General features: G+C 20.0%; 1 protein-coding gene across 1 annotated transcript in view; it reads left to right on the forward strand.

Moving 5' to 3' along the window:
• LOC145265428 (uncharacterized) overlaps positions 1-21,922 on the forward strand; it is a 159,152-nt gene that overhangs the window by 87,435 nt on the left and 49,795 nt on the right. The window contains exon 5 of the mRNA XM_080121261.1: positions 7,937-8,049. Coding sequence (XP_079977387.1) covers positions 7,937-8,049 — 113 coding nt within the window. The remainder of the gene's footprint in view (positions 1-7,936; positions 8,050-21,922) is intronic.

Here is a 21,922-nt window from a genome sequence, read left to right on the forward strand (position 1 = left end):
CGACACGAGACATCTCTGGCTCGATTAGCGGAGGCCGTATCCATTCGGCTACCATTAATCATGTGAAATAGCGTTGAATTTTAAACATTTTAATTTAAATGTTCATTACGTCAGACAGACAGTGATCAAATCGTTATACGATGATCTACGCATAAGAGCTAAATTGACCGACTTTTTAATTCAACAGAAAGTGCTCAACGATAAGAAACGTATTTCTTAAAGGGGCTGTCATAATTATTTTTTTTTTTACTATAATAATTAAATACCTACAGACAATATATATATATATATATATATATATATATATATGTGTGTGTGTGTGTGTGTGTGTGTGTGTGTGTGTGTGTGTGTGTATGCACACACCGGATCCTACCCTCCCCTGTCTGATTTTTGATGGAACGTGCTGGTTTATACGAATTAGCAAATGCAAAGATGATGCTGGTTATGTCAGGCGAACATCTTCGCATTTTCCAACTCGTTTTTGGCACATCCAAATTCCCCGTATTTCTCTTTAATTTCGCCAATAATATTGTTTTGTATGCTATCGATTTTCTCCTGACGAGATGATAGCCGAAAGAGCTCTCGAGAAATTTCTGCACATTCTATTTAAGTTCAGGTATATTGCTGACATGAACTAAAAATCAGTATTTCTTACAAACTGCTCAATACACGTGTAGAACTTTTATATAAATAAAATTATATAAACATTGTAATCAGAGTACACAGATCGATCAACATTTCTACATTCTTCATGCATCACGAGAACTCCAAATGAACTACGTAGTCTTCAAAGTTCATTTGGAATCCTAATGACACATGAAGAATGTAGAAATGTTGGTTGGTCCGCATAGTCTCTTCACGATATTTTATATATATATATATATATATATATATATATATATATATATATATATATATATATATATACTAGCATGGGTACCTGGCCTTGTCTGGGTTGATATGAAGTTCTGTTTGGAACACACCTGCTATACTAATCATGGGCAACGTGGATACCCCCACAAGAATTTTAAAAATAGAAGAATGGATAAAAACATGTAAATGCAATCGCCCCAAAAAGGAAGAAGGATGTGATACCCTCTGCACCAGATATTTAGGCAGAAGGGATACAAAGAGAAGAAACTACTCTTCGGATATTGAGCACTGGAAAGAAAACTCCCTACTCTTAAAAAAATAAATAATTAAAAATGAATCATTACAACTTTTGTTTTAAAAAAATAGCAGCGAATGCCCGTGCGATCGCAAGAAAAAAAAAATTAGCCAGGCTCGAACCTAGAACGTGAATGAAGGGAAAAGGTAACTTGGGAACTGTTTTGCTCACTCTCCTAAAAAACTCAGGATTTTGTGAACCTAAAAATATAACGTTTATAAACATTAACACGTAGGTTTGTTTTTTATTTTTTGTAGGGACACTTTTTTCACTGGCTTTTTTTTTTTTGTAAATAAATGAAATTTTCGCTTTACTTTTTATTTGAGGGGGGATCCTTTTTGTTTTTAAAAGTGTGTGCTTCGAATTCAAACTTAAGTTTGAATTCGAAGCGCTCAAAGATTCTGTAGTAATTTTTTTACGACGTGACCCAGCATCGTTTAATCCTTTAAAAAAATGAAGATTTACCAAAAATTAATTTCAAAAACAATTAAATGAACTTTTTCGTCATTTTATGTTTCTAATGTAATCCCTCCCACCCACCAAAAAAGAATTGAATTTGCCATATTTTGGGGGTTGCTTTGCTTATTAAATTGTTAGGTGAAAGTACAGAATGAGCTCATAAAAAATTAATTAAATTTATCGTTATTTTATATTTCAAATGTAATTCCCGCCCCCCCACACTACCAAAAAAAAAACATTGTATTTGTCATGTTTTGCCCCCACCCCAATCACCAAACTTGAAAAAATGCTAGAGGTGACGTCTTGTTGAACACTTGCTGGCCAAATAGTGGGTGCTCGTTTTACGTTAAATTTATATAAAAAAAGTTATTCCCCACTCTAAAATGTTAATTTTTTTCAAAATTCCTTCTTGAATATTATTTATAAAGACTGTTTAAACGTATTAGGCAAAAAAAAAGTAGACCTTCATTTTTTTTAGGTGTTAAATGGCACTGGGTCACATCGTAAAAATTTACCGATTTCTGTATTGCCGTTTATTGAATAATAAAAACAAACAAATGAAATCTTTTTAGTTTTTTTTTTTTTTTTTTGAATATTTAAAAAAACAATAAAAGCCAAACATTTTCCTATGTAGACGGAATTATTTTTCCAGCTAGAAACTTATTGAGATTACCAAATTATTTTATTTGGTGAGAGTTTGTTTTTTACATGCTTAGAACTTTATAGGGCAAATAACTCTTAAAAAAAGTTTTTAAAAAGGTCAAATTAAATCTATTATAAATATAATTGTTGTTTAAAGTTTATTAAACAAAAATTTTAAATAGAACAGTTAAAACAATTCTCTCACTAAAAACATTAACTAAGATACCGCTATTTAGTAAAATATGCAAATGAGGTGATCACTTAATTGTATATTTTGCAAGAATGATACTATATATATATGGTGAGCTACGATGTTCACTCTTTTGCTGCCGGAAGTTCAAGTGCCCCGAAACGTTTTCTGCGCATGCGGCTAGAGGCGCTTTTTTACTAAATTACTTTAAAAATTCAATGTTTTGATTTTCTGACCAATCAGAGAATTTTCCAAGCTGTCGGAAATTCGGTGTCTGTGGGAGCCGATGAGAATCTTTAAAAGAGCTCTGTATTTTCCAAAAAAAACAGTTAACAAAAATTCAGAGATAGTGTTGGAAGGCATATATCACTACTGTCTGCAACTCAACTCTAACACGACAACACTTTGAACATAACAGTCAGCTAATCAGACAATGTGGGCGAACACACAGACACAGAAACAGTAACTAACTTTTGCATTCCCCCTTTTATTATCGTATGCTCACTTGAAATTAAGTTTATGAAAATAATTATTTTAAAACTTCTCACATTTTTCAATGAACCTTCCAGAGTGATTAATTAACTCTACTCAAAAACTTTCAGTGAAAATTATTTTATATAGTTGAGTGAGGAAGTTTTCTTTATGATTTACAGACCCGTGAACTAATCACGGTTCTTGAATTATCAACTCAAACTTCCTCGAAATCTCAAACTAATTTCCCCCTTTTGTTCACTCATAAATGAACTCTTATTTTCAATGAAAATATTTCCTAAAATGTAATAAATCTTTTTCCTTTTATAAATTGAGAGTTAACCTTGTTTGTTATGTTGATATATTTTCTACGAAAGAACCTCGTAAATTCGACTCTCTGTTTCACTCTCTTTACTTCTTTTCCCCACAATAATAACATTAATTAATAATACATAAACAACATAAAATAAAGGAATAGGCTAAATATATAACTAAATGGAAGAGTAAAGTAAGAAACATTTTGTATATATTAATCAAATTGTGAACAAACAAACAAACAGACAAGAATACGAATTTATATATATATACCCTGTGGGACAATTTCGATTTGGTTTTTATCCGGTAAAAATAACTGCTAAGGGGTCAAAGTTGAAAAAATTGGGAGTTGGCAGCCATAATTCGACTAAACGTGTTACTTCTATGCATGCGCAAATATATACATTACACTTAACAACATAATTTGTTTAGTTTTGTATGCGTATATATGTGTGTATGCGTATATATGTGTGTATGTGTATAATTGTGTGTATGCATATATATGTGTGTATATGTATATATGTGTGTATGTGTATATATGTGTGTATGCGTATATATGTGTGTATGCGTATATATGTGTATTCGTATATATGTGTATATGCGTATATATGTGTGTATGCATATATATGTGTGTATATGTTCTGGTAGGGAGGGGGATAACTCATCATGTCATTGATGACATGAGATTGTAGAACTCATCCCATGTTGATTTTATTCTAATGGTAGAACTAAACTATTAACCACATCCAGCACTCAAGAGAATAAAAGGAGTCCACCACTTTGAAAAGATCATCGTTCGATCCAAAAAATTGATCTTAATGTTTTTTTTTTGTTTTTTTTTACAAGGTTGTCACCACTTATCAAGACCCGGAAGCCACTCAGGGATAAGGGTTATTGTAAATACAGTACGTTAGTGTGGAGATTTAATAAAGTGTCTACTTAAGGGAGGGGCGGTTCATCAGGAATTTGTTTATGCTGGACTTGAAGACATCCAGGTTGTAGTCAGGTGGGAAGCAGGCAGACGGAACAGAGTTCCACATGTATGCAGTTCTAGGAAAGAAGCTTTGTTCATGGAATCTACGTTTTGATTTAGGCATAGATGAAGAATGGGGAAAGTTTTTGACAGTGGATTCAGCTAGACAAGTGTTTTTCGTAAAAGATTGGCGAAGGGAGACCAGAGATTGGAGTTCAGACGAGCACCTACCATGGAAATAACGATAAAACAAAGATAGGCTTGCAACGTCTCTTCTGTGTGAGAGAGGTTGCAGGGTAGAGAAAAGGGCATCCCCCACTAAGCCACAAAGTCTATTTTGTACTCTGTCAAGGCAGGATAGGCTGTTTTTAGCAACTCCTGCCCCGATATGGCAGCAGTATTCCATACTTGGACGTACTTGGCTTTTATATAGATAGAGAATTGCATCATTAGTGTGATAACTTCTGGAGTAGTAGAAGGATCCCACCATCTTTCCAGCGACCTTGGCAACAGACTTGATGTACGTGTTCCATTTCAGATCAGGAGTGAAGGTCAAGTCCAGACGCTTGTCAAAACATGGGGCTTCTCCTAGACGAGAGCCATCCATTTCAATTGATGCCAGATGGGGATCAGAGTGTTGATGATGTAAAGATAGGAGTTTGGTTTTAGATGCATTAAAGGTAACCAGCCACGTCTTCCCCCACTGAACCACGCGCTCAAGATCAAAGGAGAGAGAATCAGAGAGAGCTTTGTCATTTACAGCTTTTGATGTGTTGCCGTAGATGGTCGTGTCATCAGCATAGATGTCAAAAAATGATTTAAGTATGTGTTTAGGGAGATCATTAATGTAGATCAGGAAGAGAGTTGGGCCCAGGATTGCCCCCTGAGGGACTCCAGTATTAATACTGCAGGCCTCTGATTTTTGTCCATCAACCACTACTCTTATGAGCCTATCAGAGAGAAATGATTTAATGATAGAGAGAACATTTCCAGTTATACCGTAGCTGGAAATCTTGTGAAGTAGCCTTGCTGAAGGCCTTTGATATGTCAAGAGCAATTGTCCTAGAAAGGAAGCCTTTGTTAAGAGATTCACTAATCCTATGAGATATAACTGTTAGCACTAGTAGATCTTGCAGAACGGAAACCATATTGCATGTCACTAAGAAGGTTATTTCTGTTGAGGTGGTTGACTATTTCTCTATTTAATATGGATTCCAGCAACTTACTCATGACACACAGGAGACCTATTGGTCTGTACTGAGAGGGAGATGACTTATCACCTGAGTTCTTAAATACAGGGCATACTGATGAGGTCTTCCAGGGTGTTGGAAAGTACTTCTCCTTAAGGCAACGCTTAAACAGTTTCGTAAGTATGGGAGCAAGTTCTGGTTGAAGCTTTTTTAACACTATAATTGGGATGCCGTCAGGGCCAGTTGCTTTACTGGAATCAAGGTTCTTGATTAGCTTGGCGACCTCATGCACAGATATTTGTATGTTACCTAGCGTGTTCTGTGTTATAAGAGGAAATTTGGAGTGTTGATGGCCTTTGTCACATAGGGTAGAATTAGCTGCAAAGTTCTTTGCAAATGGTTTGGCCTTGTCTGAAGCTGACGAGATGACCTCTGGTCCATTGATAATGGTTGGGATATAACGCACACTTCTGTTCAGAATCCTATTTGTTATTTGCCAAAACTGGTGGGAACCAAGCCGCTGATCTGCTACCTTGGATTTAACAGACTGGACATATAGCTCTCTTGCATTTTTTATTACTCTTTTACAGTGGTTGCTGGCGTTCTTGAAAGCAGCTTTAGTCTCAGTGCATCTATTACGTTGGTAGCTATGGAAAAAGTGATTTCTGTGCGTGATGGCAGCAGCACATTCTGGGGAGAACCATGGCTGGCTGTTAGGTTTTTGTTGGAATTTTTTAGATGGTATGAATCGGTCTATGCCTACAATTAACCATTCGGTGAGGTCTGATACTATAGAGGACACATCTTTTTTAAATATGGAATGCAGAGGTAGATCAGATATAAATGTACGGAAGCTATCCCAGTCAGCCATGGAGTATCGATATACAGTACGGTGGAGAGGTACGTCTGGGGACTTATTACATTTCATTTTTATCTTAACTGATACGACGGAGTGGTTGGAGGATCCTAGAGGAGAAAGAATGGAACATGAACATAGCTCAGGGGAAGTTGAGAGAAAAAGGTCTAGGAGGCTTGTATATTGACCTGTAGTATCGGGCACATGGGTGGGTTCGCGAACAATCTGAGTGAGGACATAAGCAATGGCAAAATCATGACAGAACCTCCCCTCATCATCTGTCTTATTTGAGTGGGTCAGCCATTCCACGTTATGGACGTTGAAGTCACCACAGATGTGAATGTTAGCCAAAGGATGAGCAGACAGGATGTGGTCTATTTTCTCACATATACTCTTAAAGATAGTAACTCCACTGTTATGGGGCCGATAGAGGGCAAATATAAATGCAGTGGTGTAAGCAAGTGCTACCCGGAAGCACATATAAGGTAAATTAGGATCTTCTCTAGAGATATCCCTGCCACATGGGAAGTCATCTAATGTAGGCACATATTCCATGCCCATGGCGATCTTGGGGGTCAGATTTAGATATTAAGTTAGAGTATCCGTTAATTATGGACTCATCTAGGGAAGTGGTCGGCCCTATTCCAGTTTCGGTTAAAAGAATATGTCCAGTTTCGTCTCCTGCAATTGGGTTTCAACCTCTGGAAGGTTGGAACGTAGACCGCAGATGTTAGAGAAGGAGACATGGTAGTAGGGGTCTACATTGGAAGATGGGGTGCTAGGTTTATTCAAGTTTTTTTTCTGGAGATGTTTCATGTTGAGGTTTTGGGATTTGTGGAACAGGTCGGCATACTTGGTTAGAGCAGGATAGAGAGGGAAAGTAAGAGAGAAAAAGACAGGAAAATTGTTTTTTTGAATAAGCGATACACATGGATAACACGCATAGACTATATTGAATTTCACTCTTAGAAAAGCTAAGGAAACATGGGTGGAAGTGATGAGGATGGATTTGAGATAAAACTTAAATTAAGACCTGTCCAGTAAAAGGTTATTTCGTAAATCAATTTCTAAAAGTTGTCCAACACATGCCAGTATAAAAAGAGACATTAAACTGGACATGGTGCTGATCCAGAGTTTAATAGAGATCTTCCAGAAGAAGAATGCTGTCTGAAGTTGAAACCTTGTGTGGTATAAGGATCTGATGAGATGTAAAGAATCGGAGGACGTATCTGCTTCTACTGTTATCCAGGTTATTATTTTTTTTTTTAAGACACTTTAATTTCTTTTAAAATTATACCCTTGTAAGGGGAATAAACAGATGTACACACATCCCACTTAAGGGTAAGCAGAAAAAAAAAAAAAAAAATGACAGGCTGAAAAAAATTATAATAATTTAGGCAAAGATGATCCCAAACAATGGCACATCAAAACATAATAGTTTGATAGTGAAAATCGTTTTGTGCCACCATAGCCAACGTGCAACGTACATGCGATGTTACAGATAGTTTAAACAAAGAAATAACTCTCAACCTGATCATTTCCGATGCAGTTATATGGATAAATGCAGTACCCTTGCATTGCTGTATACTTTTTTACATGCATCATTCAAAGAGTGACCATGGCTTTATTGCATGTCCTGCTGAAATTTAAACTTATTTTAATTTTGTTTCAGTGAAAAACTTAAAAACTGTGCACAAAATGCTGTTAGCAGTTGTGGTGAAGATGGAAAAAAATATATTGATGGTTTTATGAACGAAGTCCTATACAATGCTATTGATTGTCATGGTAACTATTTTTTAAAACTTTTTTCCTCCCCTTTTTTAATTTTAATTTTTCATCGTATATTTTTCCTACAAATACTGTATTTCTTGATTTCTTGTGCATCTTTTTACCTTGTGCGTCTTTTTACCTTGTGCGTCTGTGCTTTATCACCCCCTCCCCCATCTTCGACTTTGTTGTAGAAAATGCACTGACGCAAACTTTCTAATACAATGAAATACTCTGAGTAATATATCAACAGTAGGACGGTAGTAAGAGGCCGTTCCCCATGTATATTCCAAGCCAGTTATCCAACTTTTAACTACTTATTACATTGTTCACTTATAGCTATATAATTATAAAACTCAAATCGTCTTGCTTGCTTGGTTAATTTGGTGTTTAAACCGTCTTTTCAGTTCTGGTTTAAGAGTCCGGTTTAGTATCTCCGGTTTCGCGCAAACATTTGATATATACAGACGACATACGCGAGACTTATTAATTAAGACCAAATAAGGATATGGTAAGTGTTTAAAAAGAAATAAATTTAAAAAATGATCGATTGACGTAATTTTAAAATATTTTATTTGCTCAATATATATTTGCGCGTGATTAAAACATTTTCTTCTTACAATTTTCATTGACGATTTTAACAACTAGCACTCCTACTGCGATCAACTCGACCACCACCACCACCACCACCACCTCCACCAAGAAGACGACAATTAGCATTTGCTATGACTATTCATAAGTCTCAAGGACAGATTTTACAGAAAGTTTTTGTTTACCTAGACAAACCTGTCTTTCAACATGGACAACTACACAACCATCGAAAAAATCGTGAAAACTATATGTTGCACTTAGTAGAGTTAATGAAAAGGATTACATAAAAGTGTTTTTAACTCAAATTGTATGAAAAATGTTGCAAATAGAAAAGGATTGTCTCAAGATTTATTGATCCTTTTATAAAGATGTACATTAAATATTTATTATAATAATATACATTAAATAATAATTATAATATTATACATTAAATATTTATTATAATAATATACCTTAAATATTTATTATAATAATATACATTAAATATTTACTATAATAATATACATTAAATAATTATTATAATCATATACATTACATATTTATTATAATAATATACATTAAATATTTATTATAATAATATACATTAAATATTTATTATAATAATATACATGAAATATTTATTATTTAAATATACATTAAATATTTATTATAATAATATACATTAAATATTTATTATTTAAATATACATTAAATATTTATTATTTAAATATACATTAAATATTTATTTTAATAATATACATTAAATATTTATTATGATAATATATATTAAATATTTATTATAATAATATACATTAAATATTTATTATAACATTATACATTAAATATTTATTATAATGATATATATTAAATATTTATTATAATAATAAACATTAAATATTTATTATAACAATATACATTAAATATGTATTAAAATAATATACATTAAATATTTATTATAATAATATACATTAAATATTTATTATAAAAATATACATTAAATATTTATTATAATAATATACATTAAATATTTATTATAACATTATACATTAAATATTTATTATAATAATATACATTAAATATTTATTATTTAAATATACATTACATATTTATTATAATAATATACATTAAATATTTATTATAATAATATACATTAAATATTTATTATAATAATATACATTAAATATTTATTATAACATTATACATTAAATATTTATTATAATGATATACATTAAATATTTATTATAATAATATACATTAAATATTTATTATTTAAATATACATTAAATATTTATTATAATAATATACATAAAATATTTATTATAATATTATACATTAAATATTTCTTATAATAATATACATTAAATATTTATTATTTAAATATACATTAAATATTTATTATAATAATATACATTAAATATTTATTATTTAAATATACATTTAATATTTATTATAATAATATACATGAAATATTTATTATAATAATATACAAAAATTTTTATTATAATGATATACATTAAATATTTATTATAATAATATACATTAAATAGTTATTATTTAAATATACATTACATATTTATTATAATAATACACATTAAATATTTATTATAATAATATACATTAAATATTTATTATTTAAATATACATTAAATATTTATTATAATGATATACATTAAATATTTATTATAATAATATACATCAAATATTTATTATTTAAATATACATTAAATATTAATTATATTAATATACATTAAATATTTATTATAATAATATACATTAAATATTTATTATTTAAATATACATTAAATATTTATTATAATAATATACATTAAATATTTATTAGAATAATATACATTAAATATTTATTATAATAATATACATGAAATATTTTTTATAATAATATACATTAAATATTTATTATAATAATATACATTAAATATTTATTATTTAAATATACATTAAATATTTATTTTAATAATATAAATTAAATATTTATTATAATAATATACTTCAAATATTTATTATAATAATATACATTAAATATTTATTATAATGATATACATTAAATATTTATTATAATAATATACATTAAATATCTATTATTTAAATATACATTAAATATTTATTATAATAATATACAATAAATATTTATTATAATAATATATATCAAATATTTATTATGAAAATATACATTAAATATTTATTATAATAATATACATTAAATATTAATTATAATAATATACATTAAATATTTATTATTATAATATACATTAAATATTTTTTATAATAATATACATTAAATATTTATTATAATGATATACACAAAATATTTATTATTTAAATATATATTAAATATTTATTATAATAATATACATTAAATATTTATTATATGATATACAATAAATATGTTTATAATAATATACATTAAATATTTATTATAATAATATACATTAAATATTTATTATAAAATTATACATTAAATATTTATTATTTAAATATACATTAAATATTTATTATAATAATATACATTAAATATTTATTATAATGATATACATTAAATATTTATTATAACGACATCCATTAAATATTTATTATTTAAATATACATTAACTATTTATTATAATAATATACATAAAATATTTATTATAAAAATATACAATAAATATGTTTTATAATAATATACATTAAATATTTATTATAATAATATAGATTAAATATTTATTTAAATAATATACATCACAAATTTATTATAATGATATACATTAAATATTTATTATTTAAATATACATTAAATATTTATTATAATAATATACATTAAATATTTATTATAATGATATACATTAAATATTTATTATTTAAATATATATTAAATATTTATTAAAATAATATATATTAAATATTTATTATAATAATATACATTAAATATTTATTATTTAAAAATACATTAAATATTTATTATAACAATATACATTAAATATTTATTATAATAATATACATTTAATATGTATTATTTAAATATACATTACATATTTATTATTTAAATATACACAAAATATTTATAACAATAATATACATAAAATATTTATTATAATAATATACATTAAATATTTATTATTTAAATATACATTAAATATTTATTATAATAATATACATTAAATATTTATTATAATGATATACATGTAATATTTATTATAATAATATACATTAAATATTTATTATTTAAATATACATCAAATATTTATTATAATAATATGCATTAAATATTTATTATAATTATATACATTAAATATTTATTATAATGATATACATTAAATATGTATTATTTAAATATACATTAAATATTTATTATAATAATATACATTAAATATTTATTATAATAATATACATTAAATATTTATTATAATGATATACATTGAATATTTATTATAATAATATACATTAAATGTTTAATATAATAATATACATTAAATATTTATTACTTAAATATACATTAATAGTTATTATAATAATATACATTAAATATTTCTTATTTAAATATACATTAAATATTTATTATAATAATATACATTAAATATTTATTATAATAATATACATTCAACATTTATTATAATAATATACATTAAATATTTATTATAATAATATACATCAAATAGTTATTATAAAATTGTACATTCAATATTTATTATAATAATATACATTAAATATTACTTATAATAATATACATTTAATATTTATTATAATGATATACATTGAATATTTATTATAATAATATACATTAAATATTTATTATTTAAATATACATTAAACATTTATTATAATAATATACATTAAATATTTATTATAATAATATACATTAAATATTTATTATTATAATAATATATATTAAATATTTATTATAATAATATACATTAAATATTTATTATACTAATATAAATTAAATATTTATTATTAAAGAATACATTAAATATTTATTATAATAATATACATTAAATATTTATTATTTAAATATACATTAAATATTTATTATAATAATATACATTAAATATTTATTAGAATAATTTACACATTTTTTAGAATAATATACATTAAATATTTATTATAATAATATACATTAAATATTTATTATAATAATATATATACAATAGTTTTTATAATAATATACATTAAATATTTATTATAATACTATACATAAAATATTTATTATTTAATATACATTAAATATTTATTATAATAATATACATAAAATATTTATTATAATAATATACAATACATATTTATTACAATCATACACATTAAATATTTATTATAATAATACACGTTAAATATTTATTAAAAAAATATACATAAAATATTTATAATAATAACATACATTTAATATTTATTATAAAAATATACATAAAATATTTATTATTTAAATATACATTAAATATTTATTATACTAATATACATTAAAAATCTATTATAATAATATACATTTTATATTTATTTTAATAATATACATAAAATATTTATTATAATAATATATATTAAATATTTATTATTTAAATATACATTAAATATTTATTATAATAACATACATAAAAAATTTATTATAATAATATACATTAAATATTTATTATAATAATATACATTAAATATTTATTATAATAATATACATTAAATATTTATTATAATAATATACATTAAATATTTATTATAATAATATACATTAAATATTTATTATTATAATATACATAAAATATTTATTATAATTATATACAATAAAAATTTATTAAAATAATATACATTGAAAATTTATTATATTAATATACATTAAATACTTATTATAATAATATACATTAAATATTTAGTATAATAATACACATTAAATATTTATTATAATAATATACATTAAATATTTATTATTTAAATATACATTAAATATTTATTATAATAATATACATTAAATATTTATTATTTAAATATACATTAAATATTTATTATAATAATATACATTAAATATTTATTTTCATAATATACATTAAATATTTATTATAATAATATACATTAAATATTTATTATTTAAATATACATTAAATATTTATTATAAGATTATACATTAAATATTTATTATAAAGATATACATACAATATTTATTATAATAATATACATTAAATATTTATTATTTAAATATACATCAAATATTTATTATAATAATATGCATTAAATATTTATTATAATTAATTACATTAAATATTTATGATAATGATATACATTAAATATGTATTATTAAAATATACATTAAATATTTATTATAATAATATACATTAAATATTTATTATAATAATATACATTAAATATTTATTATTTAAATATACATTAAATATTTATTTTAATAATATACATTAAATATTTATTATTTAAATATACATTAAATATTTATTATTTAAATATACATTAAATATTTTTATAATTATATACATTAAATATTTATTATAATAATATACATTCAACATTTATTATAATAATATACATTAAATATTTATTATAATAATATACATTAAATATTCATTACAATAATATACATTAAATAGTTATTATTTAAATATACATTAAATATTTATTTTAATAATATACATTAAATATTTATTATTTAAATATACATTAAATATTTATTATTTAAATATACATTCAACATTTATTATAATACTATACATTAAATATTTATTATAATAATATACATTAAATATTTATTATAAAAATATACATTAAATATTTGTTATAATAATATACATTAAATATTTATTATAATAATATACATTAAATATTTATTATAATAATATACATTAAACATTTATTATAATAATATACATTAAATAATATATTATAATGATATACATTAAATATTTATTATAATAATATACATTAAATATTTATTATTTTAATATACATCAATATTTATTATAATTATATACATTAAATATTTATTATAATGATATACATTAAATATTTATTATAATAATATACATTAAATATTTATTATTTAAATATACATTAAATAGTTATTATAAAATTGTACATTCAATATTTATTATAATAATATACATTAAATATTTATTAGAATAATATACATTAAATATTTATTATAATAATATACATCAAATATGTATTGTATTAATATACATTAAATATTTATTATTTATTTATTATTTAAATATACATTAAATATTTATTATAATAATATACATTAAACATTTATTATAATAATATACATTAAATATTTATTATTTATTTATTATTTAAATATACATTAAATATTTATTATAATAATATACATTAAACATTTATTATAATAATATACATTAAATATTTATTGTATTAATATACATTAAATATTTGTTATAATAATATACATTAAATATTTATAACAATAATATACATAAAATATTTATTATTATAATATACATTAAATATTTATTATTTAAATATACATTAAATATTTATTATAATAATATACATTAAATATTTATTATAATGATATACATTAAATATTTATTATAATAATATACATTAAATATTTATTATTTAGATATACATCAAATATTTATTATAATAATATGCATTAAATATTTATTATAATTATATACATTAAATATGTATTATTTAAATATACATTAAATATTTATTATAATAATATTCATTAAATATTTATTATAATAATATACATTAAATATTTATTATAATGATATACATTGAATATTTATTATAATAATATACATTAAATGTTTAATATAATAATATACATTAAATATTTATTATTTAAATATACATTAATATTTATTATAATAATATACATTAAATATTTATTATTTAAATATACATTAAATATTTATTATAATAATATACATTAAATATTGATTATAATAATATACATTCAACATTTATTATAATAATATACATTAAATATTTATTATAATAATATACATTAAATATTTATTATAAAAATATACATTAAATATTTATTATAATAATATACATTAAATATTTATTATAATAATATACATTAAATATTTATTATAAAAATATACATGAAATATTTGTTATAATAATATACATTAAATATTTATTATAATAATATACATTAAATATTTAGGTAAATATCCAGATTCGCTACTACAGAACACCGACCACTCTAATTTGTTTGTTTATAGGTAATTGAGGTCGCTGACAACGAATTTGATGGTCAAACTTGGGGCAAATTTACCGTTTGCATGGTATTAACCCCCGCACCCACGAATAACTTTCCACCATTTTGCAGCTTCCATTTACGCTACGCGCGTGCGCTGTAGCATGAACGATGGCTTTATTCACCTAGCAAACTGCCTTCTCACATGGCGTACCAATCAAAAAATTACGGACTGACATTTTTTTAATGACTTACAGTTAAAGAAAAGTACAACAAATTGGACTTTTTTTTTTTTGTCTCGCGTAGTTTTTAATGTGGTTTACAAAAACATAAGCACCAAACATCTTTGTTTTTCATTCTTTTTTGCGGGAGGGGGATTCAATTATAGAACTTATGTGGCTTAATAGATGCTTTTGCAGTTTAGTTAAACATTTTTCAACGCACCGACATTTACCAATTAGAACACCATTTAACATTTTCCGAAGATTTTACTGTGTACATTGGGGGCACGAGCGGGGGGGGCGGATGTGATGTTGGGGCGCGCGCCCCAACATCACATCCGCCCTCCCCCCGCTCGTGCCCCCAATGTACACAGTAAAATCTTCGGAAAATGTTAAATGGTGTTCTAATTGGTAAATGTCGGTGCATTACTTTTTGAAAATTTGAAAATTCTATGTTCCAGGTAAAAAAAAAAAAAAAACACAGATAAATTAACCCCCCCCCCTCCTACTCCAACTTGGAGTGCTTTCCTTTTCTTGTTTTATTTCTTTTTCAGCTAATTTTAAATTTTCCACCCAAAAAGTGCTATAATGTATTTTTGAAAATTAGAAAATTCTATGTCCTGGAAAAAAAAATCCCCTCCCCCCCCAACGTAGTTGTCTTGGTGAAGCCGTCATTTATGCTACAGCGTGCATGCGCGTAGCATAAACGGAAGCTGCAAAATGGTGGACAGTAGTTCGTGGGTTCAGGGGTTAATACTATGCAAACAGTAAATTTGCCCCAAGTTTAACTATCAGATTCGTTGTCAGCGACCTCAATTACCTATAAAAAAACATATTAGAGTGGTCGGCGTTTTGTAGTAGCGTATCTGGATATTTACCAATATTTATTATAATAATATACATTAAACATTTATCATAATAATATACATTAAATAATATATTATAACGATATACATTAAATATTTATTATAATAATATACATTAAATATTTATTATTTAAATATACATCAAATATTTATTATAATTATATACATTAAATATTTATTATAATGATATACATTAAATATTTATTATAATAATATACATTAAATATTTATTATTTAAATATACATTAAATAGTTATTATAAAATTGTACATTTAATATTTATTATGATAATATACATTCAATATTTATTATAATAATATACATTAAATATTTATTATAATAATATACATTAAATATTTATTATTATAATAATATATATTAAATATTTATGATAATAATATACATTAAATATTTATTATAATAATATAAATTAAATATTTATTATTTAAGAATACATTAAATATTTATTACAATAATATACATAAAATATTTCTTATAATAATATACATTAAATATTTATTATAAAAATATACATAAAATATTTATTATAATCATATACAATAAATATTTCTTATAATAATATACATTAAATATTTATTATAAAAATATACATAAAATATTTATTATTTAAATATACATTAAATATTTATTATAATAATATACATTAAAAATTTATTATAATAATATACATTAAATATTTGTTTTAATAATATACATAAAATATTTATTTTAATAATATACATAAAATATTTATTATAATAATATATATTAAATATTAATTATTTAAATATACATTAAATATTTATTATAATAACATACATTAAAAATTTATTATAATAATATACATTAAATATTTATTATAATAATATACATTAAATATTTATTATAATAATATACATTAAATATTTATTATAATAATATACATTAAATATTTAGTATAATAATACACATTAAATATTTAGTATAAAAATATACATTGAATATTTGTTACATTAATATACATTAAATATTTATTTTTTAAATATACATTAAATATTTATTATAATAATATACATAAAAAATTTATTATAATAATATACAATAAATATTTATTATAATAATATACATTAAATATTTATTATTTAAGTATACATTAAATATTTATTATAATAATATACATTAAATATTTGTTATAATAACATACATTAAATATGTATTATTTAAATATACATTAAACATTTATTATAATAATATACATTACATATTTATTATAATAATATACATAAAATATTTATTATTTTAATATACATTAACTATGTATTATTGTAATATACATTAATAATTTATTATAATAATATACATTAAATGTTTATTATAATAATATACATTAAATACTTATTATAATAATATGCATTGAATATGTATTATTTAAATATACATTAAATATTTATTATAATAATATACATTAAATATTTATTTTCATAATATACATTAAATATTTATTATGATAATATACATTAAATATTTATTATTTAAATATACATTAAATATTTATTATAATAATATACATTAAATATTTATTATAATAATATATATTAAATATTTATTATTTACATATACATTAAATATTTATTATAATGATATAAATAAAATATTTAGTATAATAATATACATTAAATAGTTATTATAATACTATACATTACATATTTATTATAGTAATATACATTAACTATTTATTATAATAATATACATTAAACATTTATTATTTAAATATACATTCAATATTTATTATAATAATGTACATTAAATATTTATTATAATAATATATATTAAATATTTATTATAATAATATACATCAAATATTTATTATAATAATATACATTAAATATTTATTATAATAATATACATTAAATAGTTATTATAATAACATACATTAAATATTTATTTTAATAATATACATTAAATATTTATTAGAACAATATACATTAAATATTTATTATAATAATACACATTAAATATTTGTCATAATAATATACATTAAATATTTATTATAATAATATACATTAAATATTTATTATAATAATATACATTAAATATTTATTATATTATTATACATTAAATATTTATTATATAATATACATTACATATTTATTATAATAATATACATTAAATATTTATTATAATAATATATATTAAATATTTGTTATAATAATTTACATCAAATATTTATTAGAATAATATACAATAAATATTTATTATAATAATATACATTAAAAATTTATTATAATAATATACATAAAATATTTATTCTAATAATACGCATTAAATAATTATTATAATAATATATCTTAACATATATTTTTAATAATATACATTAAATATTTATTCTAATAATATACATTAAATATTTATTATAATGATATATATTAAATATCTATTATAATAATATACATTAAATATCTATTATAATAATATACATTAAATATTTATTATAATAATATACATTAAATATTTATTATAATAATATACATTATATATTTATTATAATAATATACATTAAATATTTATTATAATAATATACATTAAATATTTAGTATAATATTACACATTAAATATTTAGTATAAAAATATACATTAAATATTTATTATAATAATATAAAGTAAATATTTATTTTTTAAATATACATTAAATATTTATTATAATAATATACATTAAATATTTATTATACTAACATACATTAAATATGTATTATTTAAATATACATTAAATATTTATTATAATAATATACATTACATATTTATTATAATAATATACATAAAATATTTATTATTTTAATATACATGAAATAGTTATTATTATAATATACATTAAAAATTTATTATAATAATGTACATTAAATATTTATTATAATAATATACATTAAATACTTATTATAATAATATACATTGAATATTTATTATTTAAATATACATTAAATATTTATTATAAAAATATACATTAAATATTTATTTTCATAATATACATTAAATATTTATTATAATAATATACATTAAATATTTATTATTTAAATATACATTAAATATTTATTATAATAATATACATTAAATATTTAGTATAATAATATACATTAAATTGTTATTATAATACTATACATTACATATTTATTATAATAATATACATTAACTGTTTATTATAATAATATACATTAAATATTTATTATTTAAATATACATTAAATATTTATTATAATAATTTACATTGAATATTTATTATAATAATGTATATTAAATATTTATTATAATCATATACATCAAATATTTATTATAATAATATACATTAAATATTTATAATAATAATATACATTAAATAGTTATTATAATAACATACATTAAATATTTTTTATAATAATATACATTAAATATTTATTAGAACATTATACATTAAATATTTATTATAATAATACACATTAAATATTTGTCATAATAATATACATTAAATATTTATTATAATAATATACATTAAATATTTATTATAATAATATACATTAAATATTTATTATAATAATATACATAAACTATTCATTATAATAATATACAATAAATATTTATTATAATAATATACATTAAATATTTATTATAATATTATACATTAAATATTTATTATATAATATATATTACATATTTATTATAATAATATACATTAAATATTTATTATAATAATATATATTAAATATTTGTTATAATAATATACATCAAATATTTATTAGAATAATATACAATAAATATTTATTATAATAATATACATTAAATATTTATTATAATAATATACATTAAATATTTATTAAAATAATATGTATTAAATAATTATTATAATAATATACCTTAACATATTTATTATAATAATATACATTAAATATTTATTCTAATAATATACTTTAAATATTTATTATAATGATATATATTAAATATTTATTATAATAATATACATTAAATACTAATTATAATAATATACATTAAATATTTATTATAATAATATACATTAAATATTTATTATAATAATATACATTAAATATTTATTATAATAATATACATTAAATATTTAGCATAATAATACACATTAAATATTTAGTATAAAAATATACATTAAATATTTATTATAATAATATAAATTAAATATTTATTTTTTAAATATACATTAAATATTTATTATAATAATATACATTAAATACTTATTATAATAATATACATTAGATATTTATTATAATAATATACATTAAATATTTGTTATAATAATATAAATTAAATATTTATTATAATAATATACATTAAGTATTTATTATAATAATATACATTGAATACTTATTATAATAATATACATTAAATAGTTATTATAATAATATACATTTAATGTTTTTTATAATAATATTCATTAAATAATTATTATAATAATATACATTAAATATTTATTATAATAATATACATAAAATATTTATTAAAATAATATACATTAAATTTTTATTATTATAATATACATTAAATATTTATTATAATAATACACATTAAATACTTATTATAATTATTTACATTAAATAGTTATTATAATAATATACATTAAATACTTATTATAATAATATACATTAAATATTTATTAAAATAATATACATTAAATATTTATTATAATAATATACATTAAATATTTATTATAATAATATACATTAAATACTTATTATAATATACATTAAATAGTTATTATGATAATATACATTAAATATAAACCAAAAAACACTAAAAATTTATTAATATTTATTATTAAAATATAGATTAAAATATTTATCATTAAAATATATATTTAAATATTTAATATTAAAATATTTATTTAAATATTTATTATTTAATATATATATATTAAAATATTTAATAATAAGATATATATTAAGTATTGATTATTGAGATATAGATCAAATATTTATTATTATAATAAATATTTAATATTTATTAACAAGATATATAATGAATATACATGATAAACATAAATATGTGTTATTAAGATATACATTAAATACACCAAATATGTGTTATTAAGATATACATTAA

This window comes from Euprymna scolopes, chromosome 40 (assembly GCF_053919585.1).
Source record: "Euprymna scolopes isolate OS-2025 chromosome 40, ASM5391958v1, whole genome shotgun sequence".
NCBI lineage: Eukaryota > Metazoa > Mollusca > Cephalopoda > Sepiida > Sepiolidae > Euprymna > Euprymna scolopes.